At 35.8% G+C, this 16,534-nt stretch overlaps 1 protein-coding gene across 1 annotated transcript; it reads right to left on the bottom strand.

Moving 5' to 3' along the window:
* Positions 1-7,321: 7,321 nt before the first annotated feature.
* On the bottom strand, positions 7,322-15,129 carry LOC113168316 (butyrophilin-like protein 2; the record flags this gene model as incomplete). Its single annotated transcript, XM_026369334.1, has 5 exons — positions 15,003-15,129; positions 12,201-12,545; positions 11,613-11,900; positions 8,112-8,456; positions 7,322-7,593 (listed from the first exon to the last, which is right to left on the bottom strand). Coding segments are annotated over exons 1-5 (1,377 nt in total), but the record flags the coding sequence as incomplete, so codon positions are not given.
* Between the last annotated feature and the right edge of the window lie 1,405 nt (positions 15,130-16,534).

Here is a 16,534-nt window from a genome sequence, read left to right as displayed (position 1 = left end):
TACATAACACTGTGAACATGGCTCAGTGCACAAAACTGTGTTTCAAATAGGAACTGTAAGACATAAAATCGGTCCTATCTATTAGTAAATTTCTTCCTTGATATTACAGGTTAACCGTATAGTTTTAAAGGGGCATTACCAACATACATTCTTTCATGGTTGGTTCACCATGTGCATTTTGAGCTATTGACTCCACTATTATCATGTCACATTACTTTTTTTTCTGACTTACATGCTGACCAGTTGCCGTGATGCTGGAGAGTCCGGCCCTTCCAGTGATTGAGGGTGAAGTTGTGACTCTGCTCTGTAGAAACAAGATGACGACGAACACCACAGCTATTTTTTACAGGAATGGCCTTTTTATTGGGAGCAGCTCCACAGGAAACATAACCATCCAAAGTATTTCAAAGTCTGATGAAGGAAACTACAAGTGTCGCATCTCTGGAGCTCGAGAATCATCTGAGAATTGGGTAGCTGTCAGAGGTAAGATAAACTATCAAATTCATAAATATTAATTATGTTTTTAATATAAGATTTATAATCTTTTATATAAATGTTATTGGAACCCAACACCCCAAAGTTTGCATAAAAAATGTAGATTTAATCTCTAAAATATTTTTTTTTTTTTTCTGTGTAACGTGGGAATGGCTTTCAATTGTCTTTTCAGAATGCCCAAAAAAGAATATGCCCCTATGTTATGACCAACTTCCTGTTCTGCTTTACCTACTGGTGAGGACTGTTGCCACTGTTTCATGGGTTGCTTTGTTGCTGCTGGTGTTGAGAAAACGCAACAGTTCACAACACTGAGGTAAAAATGTAATATCATGTTTTCTAATGTTTGGTGTTCTACATGATTTGCACCATGTGTTTTGTTGATGTAGATTTAGGAAGAAAAGATAAAGAGAACATAGTGTCATCAGTATAATGGCAGAGGTAATGTTATTGTTCTATTAGAAATAAGGTGAACTGAAAATAAAAAGGCGTCTAAAGGATTGAACCCTGAATAATTCAACAAGTTCAACACTGTAAAGATTTCTAATACTGGAAGACAGTGGTTGCTATGATTACTGAATAACTATTATACAATTAAGAGATATATGGAGTTTACTGTCACAAATTTGGGAAAAAACACATTAAAATATTTCATTGTCTGTATTTTTATAATTTCCACAGATGACTAATCTGTACTGAGGAGAAACTCAGATGACTTTCAAGTAAATCCAACAAAAAATAAACAATGTGACTCTGATTTTACTAAGATGTTAAATAACGAGTACTAAATTGCATGTCCACTCTGGAAAATGGACTGTATTGGTATTTAAATGAGAAGTTTGCATGTTTCCTTGGTGCCCATGAGTAGATCGAGATCGAGAAAAAATGGAGCTGTTAGGGTTGAGCTTATAATCACTTTGATCATCTTACATTATTGCAGGAAGAAACACTGTTTGGAACGATTGTTCCTATAACTGTCAGAAAACCTACAACCGCATTTCATTTAGTGCATTCAGGGCAAGCTGATAGCAGAGTCAGCAGAATGTGCACACTTACACATAAATATGTACTCATCCTGTCTAGCATCAGGTAAAGTATGGCTTACTTTTATGAAAGATGCAGGCAAAACCTTTAATAATAATAATGAATACTTTATTGATCCCCTTGGGGAAATTGTGGGTGGACAGCTGCTAGACGGTATGTCAGCGCTACACAACGGGGTTTCGGTGTCTTGTCCAAGGACACCTCAGCAGTAGCTGAACTGTTTTGTGGATCATTGTGTGTCTTTTGGCGTAAAAAATTCATTCTCCCATATTGCTGTGGGTGCATTAAATATTTAGGCATCATAACTTGCTGTAGTTAATTCAGCGTCAAATGATCGGCTTGTAGTTAAGCAGGCAGCGCTAACAAATTTGGGCTAATTGTGTATGGTCTGCAAATGCCCCCCCCCCCCCCCTCCGTAATGACCCTAACTAACCCAGCATCCCCAAACTGGATCCTTAGAAATAAGATGTGTTTGTCCACCATTCTAAATTAGCTATTGTCATTTTTGGTTCGTTTCAAGTTTGTACGCATAAACCTTTAGTACATCGAGGCCTCCGTGTGTAATTTTCACCTTACTGAGTCAAGTATGAGAGGTATGTTTAAAGATTTGACAAAATATTTCTTTGTCTTCTGCAGAGTTGTTGGTATTATAAGTTGTGTGTGTTTCTTGTATGTTTATTTTCAGAAGTAAACCTATAGTGATTTATTTTTGTTTGATATTTTAATAACACCAATGTGTAGACCTGTTGTGAAGTTTCTCATGGGTGAACAGGTTAAGATGTTATAAGTAGTTAGAAACCACGAACCTCTGAATGTTCTACGGTTTTATTTTTATGTGAAGTTTTGCATCCACACACATGCTGTCTACTCTGAGTAGTGGAAGTATTTCTGTAACCTTATGCAGAATAACCACACCATAGCTACATGTCTTTGAAGTTGTGGGTTATGTCACACAGCACATAGTACAGAGGTCTACTTTGATGCTGAAACCTATTTGTCTCAAAGTATTTTGTGTATCTGTCAAGTCAGTAGAAAATAAGTTATGTGAAAATGTGTAGACTATCTCACTTAAACAACTTGGAAACACCAGGCCGCATCTCGCCCCACACAAAGACTGTTATTGTGGAAACACTGTGTTGAATATGTGCAAGACCAACGTGCTCATCCTGGATTTCAGGAAATTCCACAATTTTGGGACAGTGACATTTTTTCAGAAAAAAAGTGTAAAGTGTACTGTAGCTTTACAGAACTATTATAAAAACATAACATAACATAATGTATTTATTTACCATGTCTAATAATATTTGTTTTTCAGTAAGTTTTGAATGATATGACTGAACTTTTATAAGTGAGTATTCGTTTGTATTAGATGTATTGTAATAATGGATCATATTCATTAAAATTTACCAAAAGAAATAACTCATAATGTCTGTTGTTATCTTGGCAACCTGAAGGAAGTAAATGTTTGACATGTGGTAGTTGATTTACTAGAGAGGGAACACGTAGGAGTGACTAAAATGAGACTTTCCAACTGTGAGAAAGTAGCACTGAACTTAGACATACTGTGAAGGGTAACAAACAAATCAACATGTTACATACTGCAGATAGGAATGAAAGAATTAGAGTCATTCTCTGTTCTATAAACAATCTAGGTACAAAATCATGTCCAAACTGTGATATAAGCAAAAAAGCAAACCAAAAAAATTTAAATAGTCATTTTTAATAGTACCTCACATAGGCAGCAACAACATTTCCGTTTAGGTTATCAGACCTTCCGAAATCATTAGCTCTGCAAGTCAAGACACTAAGATCTTTCTTTAGTTTCTATTTATTATGTGGATTCTGAGTGCTAGTAAGCCGTCTTACACAAAGCAGTTATTAAACATAACAGAGCTGATCAGTAAAGAACCCGTCTGTGTAACAGGAAATATGACATTTAGTATAACAGTTCTCATGTCTAATTTAGCTTGAACAAGAAGAGGAGGGTCTTAACGTTAGTTTATTCTAATGTTCAGTCAATTGACAAAAAGACCACATGGACATTACATCGGTCTGGACCAGACAGTGTGAGTAAAGTCTCTCTTTCTCACTCTCTTTGAATATAATGAGACAAAAACTTTAAAACTAATTTGCAGAATTAATCATGTGAATAATAGTCCCATGACACACACTTAAAATTATTAAAATAATATTAGTGCATAATATAGAGCAATAAAAAAAAATTTATACTTGAGATACGTATAGGGTCAATCTTGAGATGTAATTGGCTGTATTATGTATAAGGTTGTTTTTATTTTCCCCTTTAGTTACGAGCGTGTTAGTTCTGATTGTAGTCAGTTCAAGTTCAGATCTGTTATGGTTGGAAAAACAGTAAGTAGTTTTTAACTGCATGAACATACAAGTGATTTTGTTTTCTATCATACGTTCAAATTACGGTTATATAAATGTCATCTTTATTTTCCCTTCTCTGTTCTCTCATGTCTCAGATTCAGTTTTACCTCATATTGACCCAAACAGACTGCAGTTCTTTGAATATGACACTATCTCTGTAAAGTGTGAGCAGTCTGGTGGCTCTGCTGACTGGAGAGTGATGAAGAAGCTGAAGAACAATCCTGTAAACGCTACTCAATGGGAAACATCCACAGGATCTCTAGTTATTCAAGTCGCCTTTGAGTCAGACAGTGGTGAATACTGGTGTGAAAATACAAACGGGACAATGAGCGAAAGCATCAACATCTCAGTCACAGGTATCAGCCAGTAAATAAAATGTCTCTTAATTCTGGGAAACATTTGTTTACAGGCCTGTAACTGAATGTCAGCAGTTACAGGACATTCTTAGAAACCTACCTGCTTTCTCTCACTTTATATATGAAATGTGATTTTATCTTCTTCATGTTCAGCTGGTTCTGTGGTCCTGGACATTCCTGCTGTTCCCATGATGGAGGGAGATGATGGGATTCTGCACTGCAGGAACAAGAAGATCCACAACTCGCAGCTTGCAGTTGATTTCTATAAAGACGGCCTCCTCATCAGGGATATGAAGGAAATCTGCCTATTTTCAATGTGTCCAAATCTCACTGAAGGACTGTTCAAATGCATCATCTCTGAAGCTGAATCACCAGAGAGTTGGCTGACCGTCAGCTGTGAGAGAGACCTAATAAGTTTTATGTATGACGTAGTAAATTAATTAAGTCAAAGAATTAAGTTTATTGTAGACAGTGACACTTTGAATGTCCACATATTCTTTGCTCAGCTAAAGAGATCTCAGAAAATCCAGAGATTCCTTCAACCAGTGATGGAAACATCCCGCATTTCACTATTTTGCAATTGGTTGGTTTCACCATTTTGTTTGTGGCTCTGCTGCTGCTTCTTTACTGTTGCAAACACAAAGGTAACTGTGATTTGAACAGAAAAGTCTGTTAATGATCATTAATGATGCATAATTTATATTTGCTTGCTCACATGAATCAAACTTACCACAAAAATCTTTAAGTTAACAATCACCTAAAACTTTGAGCCATTTTTTTTTCTTATAGACTAAATCTTTCATTTTCCATACTTCAGTGAGCTGTTTTTCCTCCACAACTGCACCAGTAATAACACACTCAGGTGAGTCTACAAAATATGTAGTTTCCCATCTTAAGTTACAATTATTATTGTTATTATTATTACCAGTGATAATATTGTCATTATCATATGTAATGTTGTAGAGTCTGAGGAGGGGAACAATGTTCAACAACATATGTTGTTGTTATACCTCGGGAAAAAAGAGGTAATCTTTACACAGCACTTGGCATTTGATTTTATTTATTTTTAGATACAACCTACATAAGAAAACCACAAACAAAAGATTCACTTTGGTAGCTTCTCTAATCTTATTTATTGCCTCTAGTGAAGCCATCATATGTGTGATGTTAGAAGCCTCACGTCATCACCTCGTGCATTATAGTGATTCCAAGATAAAATAACTAGGACTGTATTTGTACTACAGAAATGTTGAAAGTTTTATATTAAAATCTTAGGTAAGTGCACAAAAAATGTTGTTCTACTGAAATCAAGATGTTATCACAGGAGATACACTGTGTGGATAAGTATTGTTTTTTTGTTTTTTTTTTTTTTAATAATGGGATTTTTTTGTTTCTCACAGGTCAGTGAAAAACAAAAAACATCTGCAGAGAGAAGAGTTATAAATCTGCTCTATTGCACAAGTGTGTGCAAAACAAACTATGAAATCATATTCATTGAACTGTTACAGGAAACTAGTGTTTTTCTAATGACCTTGCATTCATACCAAAGCACAGTTTAAATCACATCTTGCATTTATATCGACTCATACACATAAAAATCAAGAAAGCGTGAAGACCACAGTTTAGGGCATTCAGTGTTTTCAAGTATCCTTGTAAAAATGTGTGAACGTGAAAAAAAAGTGACTGAATTCGAATTATTTTGAATTAGAAAATCTGATGCTTTGTGGTCTGTGATTTGTGGGAGTGACTCTGCTGACCTCTGATGAGTTTCATGTGTGTCCATGTGTTGTTCACAATTAACAGTGAACAACACATGGCTTCATACAGAACATCATTGGTCAGTTTGCACCTTTACATACACATTAACCCCTGTTCCTTCTTGTTCTGGTTTTATTCATTCAGGTAGTTCACCCGCAGACTAAAACTAATATGAAAGTACTGACCTGTGTTTTTATTTATTTTCTGTCCTTAGGTACCTGAAGTACAGTTATAATACACCTATTTCCCTACCATCCACATAAGACAAAAAATTAAAAGTTATAAACTGATATGTCTTTAATATTTCTAGTCTAAAGTAAAAACCTCAGTGAATCAAGTTTCCTCTTTCTGCTCTAATTGATTTTTCCCCTTTATTTCTCTCTCTCCAGTTTCTCACTGATTTCTACTTCGTGTTTCTCTACTTCTTTCTTCTTTTATTTCATTTCTAGTATCACCATATCTATTTTCCTCAATACTATCTGAGTATTCTGTTGCAGTGTTTCATGTTCTTGTTTTCTCTTCGTCAGCTGTCGTTTGGTCTCTAATAAGATTTCTTTCAGTTTAATGTATCCCTTCACTCTATCACTTTCTGTTTCTTTGTCCACTGACTGAAGCTTCTTATCAAAGTCTAAATGTTCTTTCTCCATGTCTTTGTTTTGATTTATGAGTTGATCTCTCAGTTTGTTCAGTTCATCACTCTGTTCCTTCAGCATATTGACCAGTTGTTCCAGCCGTTTCTCTTCTTCTTCTTTCTTCTGTAACTCTTCATTAAGTTTTGCTTTTTCCTCCTTTTTCTTGGTTTCTGCCAACAGCTGCTCTTTCTCTCTGAGTCGAGCTTCATGCTCGTGGTGAATCTTTGCCTCTGTGTGGAAAGAGCAGGATTGAATTTAGTTTTAATTAACTTTTGTTTATGCTGTTAACATACATCACAAGGATGTATTTTGCAGAATAAATGTATGAAAGTGAAATCACAACAGAAAGATAAATAAAACAAGATAACTAAGGAAGTCCTATCAAATAATTCAAGAGCAGTTCTAGTACCTTTGATTCTGTTTTGTATCCATTTCCTCAAACCAAAAGTTGCTGCACAAATCGAAACAAGTGCAGTAATTGAGATGATACTGATAGAAGCTGCATAAAATGGTGTGGCAGCCGCATAACATTCAGCTGAGGAAAAAAAAAAAGATGACAAAGTGTTAGTTATATAAAACTACACTTCAGCTGTTTAAACACAAATTATGATTTAATGGTGAAAAAAAATCACCTGTAACTTTAATCTGTGTCTCTCTGATATGGTTGATGTTTCTCTGTTGGACTCTACAGGTGATGTTGTTGCTGTGTCTCTTCTCCACAGTCACTCTGCTGCTGACAGTATAGAGGTCATCAGGACCTCTGACTGTCTCTGTAGGTCCAGCAGAGAGGATCTTTCCCTCAGCGTCCAGCCACAACAGCTCAGGCTCTGGATACCAGCCTTTAGACTCACACTGTAAAACCACTGTTTCACTGTCTTTATCAATCTCCACTAAACTGATTACTGGAGATGAGACAGCACCTGATTAAGAGAGAATGTGAAGATATATAATGGTCTGTTGTAGTTTATTGTATGATAGTTTAAGGTTTTATTATTACATTGCTTTGAGAAAGACAATTTGACAAGATTGTTCCTACAAACCTTCTGATTTAAATTGACTAATGATTTTGTAAAATCCTCTCTGGTTCTGAAACTCTTGATTTTATGGGCTAAGTTTGAAACTAGCAGCATGAAGATGAACAATAGTTTTCTTTAATAATAATGAAATACTTTATTGATCCCCTTGGGGAAATTGTGGGTGGACAGCTGCTAGACGGTATGTCAGCGCTACACGACAGGGTTTCGGTGTCTTGTCCAAGGACACCTCAGAAAGTAGCCAGGAGGAACCGGGAATCGAACCACTCACCCTGTGGTTCGTAGTCGACTGCTTTGCCCCCTGAGCTACTGCCGCCCCACCCTTTACCGTCATTGACGACTTGAGCGCTCCAGTGGAGGTTTAACTATTTGTTGCATGAAGACCTTTAAAGAAGCCCACTTACCAACAACAAGCTCAAAAACAGAGTCTCTGTTCAGTGTGGGAACGTAACATTTGTATTTTCCTCCGTCAGACAGTTTAACTTTGAACAGTTTCAGTGAGATATCTCCATTCTTCAGTTTGTCTGTCAACAGTGATGTTCTTCCTCTGTATGATGGATTCTCATCATCCAGGTTCAGTTTTTGACCAGCACGCCACACAAGCACAAGTCTGGGTTTCAGGTCGGGTCTGGTCCACTCCACAGCCATGGAACGAGCATCCACAGCAGGCTCCAGGTGACATGGTAAAATGATGTGCTCACCAACTACGGCCACTACAGGCTGAGGTGGACCAACCACCTGAGGTTGACCTGGAAGAAACAGTTTGGTTTTATATTCTCATTGAGATCAACTGTATCTGTGATACTGAGGAAATATTTACTGAAGTCTGATACAAATATGACTTTAACAACACAGAATTCTCCATCACCACAATTTATTCAGAGTACATACAGTCATAGGAAATACATATGTTAATAATCAACAGCAGATGATTTGTGTAATGTGCTGCTAAATAATCTCTTTCTGCTTCAGTCACATCACATAGAGCCACTGTGCTGTGTCTAGTAAGAAGAGGTGAAAATTACATATCTGCTCATTTGATGTGTTTTGTGGTGAACTACTGTAACAGTCCATCGCTATTATTCATATTTTAATTAATGTATCTCACTATTGATATACCTCAACTCTCTAGACTTCACACATGTTATTCAGAGATTTCCTTTCAGACACATACATAATTTCTTTCTGTTGACTATTTCCTCAATAATCAACACTCAACATGATGCAGGTTGTAATTTCCTGAATCATTGCATTAGCTGCTACAGACTGTTTGCTGTTCAGTAAATGTATAATACAGTTCATACAGGGTTTTGTGAACTGGAGACGTTTCATCTGCCGTTGTACATCACGACCACTTTGTCAAACTTAAGAATGAAGAGGAAGAGAGTGGTGGGTGTGGTGTCACAGTGAACCCAGTGTTCATCATGTTAATAATTAAACCAGTCCAATGTGCTAAAAACTGCTTTTATCTGAGCTCTGAAAACACATTATTACATTATACTGTAATTGTTACTGTGTTTGTGTGTAAGTTACCTTCAGACCAGTGTGTTAGCAGAAGCAGGACAGCTGTGAAATATAACTGTTCATAAGACATCATGGCATCACAGAGTCCTGAAAATAATTAGACATTAGTTATAAAATGTAATTCTGAAGAATATTCCAATAAATGTTCATTGGAGTGGTGATAAAGTCATGAGAAGACTTAGTTCAAACGCAGATGATACTTTAAATACAAATCAGTCATCAAAAGCAAATCTGTTTTGTTCTTTGCTTTTGTGTTTTCACTTTGACGTTTAAGTCCAGCTGACAAATATAATAAACATCAGTGTTTTTACTGCTATTTTAGTGGCATCGCTTAATGTCACTTAAAACATAGGTAACTTATCTTTGTTTAAAAAAAGCTCAATATCAAGCATTGATATTATCTAAAGACGCTCACGTACCTGTTGCAGGAGTCTAGGAGTTGTCTGAAGGCTGGACTGAAAGTCCTGGGTTCAAAGTCTTCTAACAAAGTCATGTGACACGTAGTCAGAACAAATGAAGGATTATCAGACAGTGGAATTATCTTCTCTATTTTATTTTCTGTGCACACAGCATTGTTTCAACTTTTTTTGTATAACACACGTAAAACATCAGAGATAATATTAAAGTTTCACCAACAATTTGATTCTGATTCATTGTTTAATAAACTGAAAATGAACCAATGATTCTGATTTTTTTTATTTAAACATGAGAAACAGACAGAAGATGTTCATACACATTTTATATACAAAGACAATTCAAATTTGAGTTTACATGATGCATTAAAATAGAATAATAATCATTCAACTAGTAAAAGAAAAACAGGAATGTGTTAAAGTACATTTAAAGAGACATAAACTAATCAAAGTTTGATGATTCATGATGAGTACTTTAATATTTATTTAAAAGCAGGCGATATGACTGTTAAACTAGTTCAAGATTATACCAACATTTTAGGTTTTTAATTCTGATACAGATTAGATTTTTTAATTCTGATTAGATTTTGTTGCAAACATAACAATATTATGATCATCATATGTTTTGAATTAATGAAGCACTGTATTTATTAATGGATTGTGAGTTGTGAGGAGGTGGTTGGGGTGGAAGGAGGGTGTATAATGTGCAGGAATGACAAACTGCAGACTCTAGTTTACCGTGTGTCGTTGGTTTTAAGTAACAAAAGCACTTTAGTTAGAGGTAGTTGGAGGTTTTGAGTAGTAAAAATGTTGCGTGTGTAGTGACTGTGATCTTTCCCAGACTCTAACCAAGAGATGTGACTGTCTAAACCCAAATATATAAAAAACCTTAGTAATGCTGTAGTTACAAATGTGGTACTGCAAAACTGGATTTTGTTTTTTTGTTTTTTTATACAAAGAGTTGTAACAACTTTGTATTTTCTCACCAAAAGTTAAAATTGAGGTGAAATATATCGAAATGACGCATTAGTGTTGTGTTTGTGTCAAATTCAGTTTTGCATGTACTATTAAAACATTTAAAACAGTGTAGCTACAGTGTGTCTATTAAAATTCATTTTTAGTTTAAAGTAAAAACCTCAGTGAGTCAACTTTCCTCTTGTTGCTCTAACTGATTTATTTTTCTTTCTTCCTCTCTCTCTCTCTCTCCAGTTGCTCACTGATTTCTACTTTGTGTTTCTCTACTACTTTCTTCTTCTTCGTCATTTCTTCCATCACCATATCTGTTTTATTCAGTACTGTCTGAGTATTCTGTTGTAGTTGTTCATGTTCTTGTTTTCTCTTCGTCAGCTGTCGTTTCATTTCTAAAGTGATTTCTTTCAGTTTAAGGTATCCCTTCACTCTGTCACTTTCTGTTTCTGTGTCCACTGACTGAAGGTTCTTATCAAAGTCTCCATGTTCTCTCTCCATGTCTTTGTTTTGATGCAAGAGTTCTTCTGTAACTCTTCATAAAGTTTTGCTTTTTCCTCCTTTTTCTTGGTTTCTGCCAACTGCTGCTCTTTCTCTCTGAGTCCAGCTTCACGCTGGTGGTGAATCTTTGCCTCTGTGTGAAATAGAAACAAGGAGCCGGGTTGAATTTAGCTTAACCATGCTTTTGTTTATGCCGTAAACATATATTGCAAACAGAAAGATTATTAAAACAAGATAAATAAGTATGTCCCTGAAAATAATTAAAGAGCTGTTCTAGTACCTTTGATTCTGTTTTGTCTCCATTTCCACAAACCAAAAGTTGCTGCACAAATGAAAATAACTACAATAAACACGAGGAGACCGACACGAGCTGTAGAAATTGATGTGGCAGCATCAATGCATTCAGCTGAAAAAAACAAACAAATAATGCAGTGTTAGTTAATTAAAACCACCTCTTAGCCGTTTAAAGACTAATAATTATTTAATGGGGGAAAAAATCACCTGTAACTTTAATCTGTGTCTCTCTGGTCTGGTTGATGTTTCTCTGTTGGACTCTACAGGTGATGTTGTTGCTGTGTCTCTTCTCCACAGTCACTCTGCTGCTGACAGTATAGAGGTCATCAGGACCTCTGACTGTCTCTGTAGGTCCAGCAGAGAGGATCTTTCCCTCAGCATCAAGCCACAACAGCTCAGGCTCTGGATACCAGCCTTTAGACTCACACTGTAAAACCACTGTTTCACTGTCTTTATCAATCTCCACTAAACTGATGACTGGAGATAAGACAGCACCTGATTACGAGAAAATGTGGAGATATTTAATGATCTGTTGTAGTTTATTGTATGATCGTTTAATATCTTATTAATATGTTGCCTCAAGAAAGACAATTTTACAACATCGTTCCTGATTTAAACTGACTAATGACTTTGTGAAATCTTCTCTGGCTCTGAAACACTTGAATTTATGGTCTAAATTTGAAACTAACAGCATAAAGTTGAATAATAGTTTTGTTCACTACCATTGACGACTTTAGAGCTCCAGGGGAGGTTTAAGTATTTTTTGCATGAAGACCTTTAAAGAAGCCCACTTACCAACAACAAGCTCAAAAACAGAGTCTCTGTTCAGTGTGGGAACGTAACATTTGTATTTTCCTCGGTCAGACAGTCTGACTTTGGACAGTTTCAGTGAGATATCTCCACTTTTCAGTTTGTCTGTCAACAGTGATGTTCTTCCTCTGTATGATGGATTCTCATCATCCAGGTTCAGTTTTTGACCAGCACGCCACACAAGCACAAGTCTGGGTTTCAGGTCAGGTCTGGTCCACTCTACAGCCATGGAACGAGCATCCACAGCAGGCTCCAGGTGACATGGTAAAATGATGTGCTCACCAACTATGGTCACTACAGGCTGAGGTGGACCAACCACCTGAGGTTGACCTGGAAGAAACAGTTTGGTTTTATATTCTCATTGAGATCAACTGTATCTGTGATACTGAGGAAATATTTACCAGGTCTAATGCAAATATGACTTTAACAGCACAGAATTCTGCAGCACCATCTTTTTTCAGAGTAATTACAGTCATAGGAAATACATATGTTAATAATCAACAGCAGATGATTTGTGTAATGTGCTGCTCAATAATCTCCTTCTGCTTCAGTCACATCACATAGAGCCACTGTGCTGTGTCTAGTAAGAGGAGGTGAAAATTACATTTCTGCTTATTTGACTTGTTTTTTGTGTTGAACTACAGTAACAGTTCATCATTGTTATTCATATTTTAATTTATGTATCTCACTCTCCTTTACTGACATGACTCAACTTTATAGATTTCACTGCTGCTTTACTCCGACATTACAATTCACATCATTTTCTTTTTCTTCTACTATTTCCTCAATAATCCAAACTCTACATGATGCAGGTTGTAATTTATTGATTCACTGCATTAGCTCCTGCAGACTGTTCAGTAAACTTATAACACAGTTCAAACAAGGTGTTGAGAACTGGAGATCTTTCATCTGCTGTTGTACATCATGATCATTTTGTGAAACTTAGGTAGAAAGAGGAAGAGAGTGGTGGGTGTGGTGTCACAGTGAACCCAGTGTTTGTCATGTTGATAATTAAACCAGTCCAATGTGCTACAAACTGGTTTTGTCTGAGCTCTGAAAACATATTATACTGGACTTGTTACTGTGTTTGTGTGTAAGTTACCTTCAGACCAGTGTGTTAGTAGAAGCAGGACAGCTGTGAAATATAACTGTTCATAAGACATCATGGCATCACTGAGTCGTGAAAATAATTAGACATTAGTTATAAAATGTTATCCTGAAGAATATTCCAATAAATGTCCATTGGAGTTGTGATAAAGTCATGAGAAGACTAAGTTGAAACGCAGATGATACTTTAAATCATCAAGTCATTAAAAGTAACAATAAACATCAGTGTTTTTACTAATAATATTTTTTGATAATGTTTTAGTGGCACTAACTTACAATGTAGTTTTTTTTTTTAAAGCTCTGTATCAATCATTAATATTCGGGGTTCAAAGTCTTTAAACTAAATAATGTGACATGTAGTCAGAACAAATGAAGGATTATCAGACAGTGGAATTATCTTATCTATTTTAATTTCTGTTCACACAACATTGTTTCAACTTTTTTTCTGTATAACACAACTAAAACATCAGAGATAATATTAAACGTTAACCAACCTTTTGTTTCTGATTCATTTATTTAAACATGAGAAACAGGCAGAAGCTGTTCATTCACATTTTATATACAAAGACAAGACTTTGGGCAATGATTTTTGTTTGTTACTTTTTATTTCTAATTAGTGAGTTGAAGTTTGTATTTTTGTGAATTGATTTATTAGTTGGTATTAGTTGTTTTTGCTGGGTTTTTAGTTCGTGTTTTCCCCGTGTCCCCCATTTTGGACCGGGAGTTATAATAAACCTTTTTTTGTTTGTAATCGTTGGTCCTGTCTATCTGTTCATAACAAAAAAGATCAGGAAAATATATTTTAAAAGACATAAACTAATCAAAGGATGATGATTCATGGTGAGTACTTCAATATTTATTTAAAAACAGCCGATACAACTGTTAAACTAGTTCATTGTTTGAGAGTTGCTTTTTGATTCAGATTAGATTTTGTAGCAAACATAACAATATTATGATCATCATATATTTATACTTTATTTATTAATGGATTGTGAGTTGTGAGGAGGTGGTTGGGGTGGAAGGAGGGTGTATAATGTGCAGGAATGACAAACTGCAGACTCTAGTTTACCGTGTGTCGTTGGTTTTAAGTAACAAAAGCACTTTAGTTAGAGGTAGTTGGAGGTTTTGAGTAGTAAAAATGTTGCGTGTGTAGTGACTGTGATCTTTCCCAGACTCTAACCATGAGCTATGACTGTCTAAACCACACAAATTTAGTGCTGCAAAATTGAATTATTATTATTTGACAAAGAGTTGTAAAAACATTGTATTTTGTCACCAAAAGTTAAAATTGAGGTGAAATATATCAAAATGACGCATTAGTGTTATGTTTGTGTCAGATTCAGTTTTGCATCTAATACTATTTAAAACATACAGTATATAACAGTGTAGCTTTCTATTAAAATGCATTACTAATTTGAGTGAAAACCTTAGTGAATCAAGTTTCCTCTTTCTGCTCTAACTGATTTTTTTCTTTCTTCTTCAATTCCTTACTGATTTCTACTTTGTGTTTCTCTACCTCTTTCTTTTTATTTTCCATTTCTTTCATCACCTTATCTGTTTTATTCAGTACTGTCTGAGTATTCTGTTGTAGTGCTTCATGTTCTTGTTTTCTCTTCGTCAGCTGTCGTTTGATTTCTAATGTGATTTCTTTCAGTTTAAGGTATCCCTTTACTTTGTCACTTTCTGTTTCTTTGTCCACTGACTGAAGCTTCTTATCAAAGTCTACATGTTCTCTCTCCATGTCTTTGTTTTGATGCTCGAGTTGAGTTTTGACTTTGTTCAGTTCATCACTCTGTTCCTTCAGCATATTGACCAGCTGTTCCAGCTGTTTCTCTTCTTCTTCTTTCTTCTGTAACTCTTCATTAAGTTTTGTTTTTTCCTCCTTTTTCTTGCTTTCTGCCAACAGCTGCTCTTTCTCTCTGAGTCCAGCTTCACACTGATGGTGAATCTTTGCCTCTGTGTGGAAATAGAAACAAGGAGCAGGGTTGAATTTAGTTTAAACATGTGCTGTGTATGCAGATATCACAGTGAACAAAACAGCGCACAAGTGAATTTGACACTATAAGTGTTTTGTTTTGATTTTTTTTAACAAGACTGAATTAATATTAAAATTGTGGTAAATATTTGAAATATAATTTCATATATCAATGTAAAATGTTTAATTTTTGTTTATTTTTATAAAATTATACAAATTTAACTTAATTCAATTGAATTTAGGTTCTCACATATGAATTGAAACTATACTCAACAATGCAGTGACTGAGTTCAGTTTCTCACATTAAAATAAAAAAAACTGTTCTAGTACCTTTGATTCTGTTTTGTCTCCATTTCCACAAACCAAAAATTGCTCCACAAATGAAAACTAGTGCAGTGATCAAGATGATACTGACACGAGCTGCAGAAAAAGATGTGGGTGCAAAGCACTCAGCTGAAAAAATAAATAAACAGACAAGATAGTTATGTAAACCTACAGCTCAGCTTTTTTTAAATACTAATAATGATTTAATGGGGGAAAAAAATCACCTTTAACTTTAATCTGTGTCTCTCTGATCTGGTTGATGTTTCTCTGTTGGACTCTACAGGTGATTTTGTTGCTGTGTCTCTTCTCCACAGTCACTCTGCTGCTGACAGTATAGAGGTCATCAGGACCTCTGACTGTCTCTGTAGGTCCAGCAGAGAGGATCTTTCCCTCAGCGTCCAGCCACAACAGCTCAGGCTCTGGATACCAGCCTTTAGACTCACACTTTAAAACCACTATGGTGCTATTTATGTTAATTTCAGCTATGACAGGTGAGGCGACAGAACCTGATGATGTGAAGCAGAATTAGGTTTAGTGAAATATTGTATATTAACATGTAAACATATGTAGGAACATTCTGCAAACATGAAAACATGTCCACTTACCAACAAGAAGCTCAACAGTAGAGGTTTTACCCTGAGAGGGGAAGTAACACCTGTATTGTCCATTATCAGAGCGTTTCAGTGCAGAGAGGCTCAGTGAAAGGTCTCCATGCTTCAGTTTCTCAGTTGACAGTGATGTTCTTCCTCTGTAAGCTGGGTTTTGATTTACCAGGAGGTTTTGACCTTCATGCCACACATGGACAAATCTGGGTTCCAGGTCAAGTCTCCCCCACTCCAGACTTTTAGAAACAACATCTGCTGCAGGTTCCAGGAGACACGGCAGAATAACATCTTCACCAACTAATGCTGTT

Source organism: Anabas testudineus, chromosome 18 (assembly GCF_900324465.2).
Source record: "Anabas testudineus chromosome 18, fAnaTes1.2, whole genome shotgun sequence".
Lineage (NCBI taxonomy): Eukaryota > Metazoa > Chordata > Actinopteri > Anabantiformes > Anabantidae > Anabas > Anabas testudineus.
Note: the sequence above shows the minus strand (reverse complement) of the source record. Positions and strands in the feature narration are given on the sequence as shown.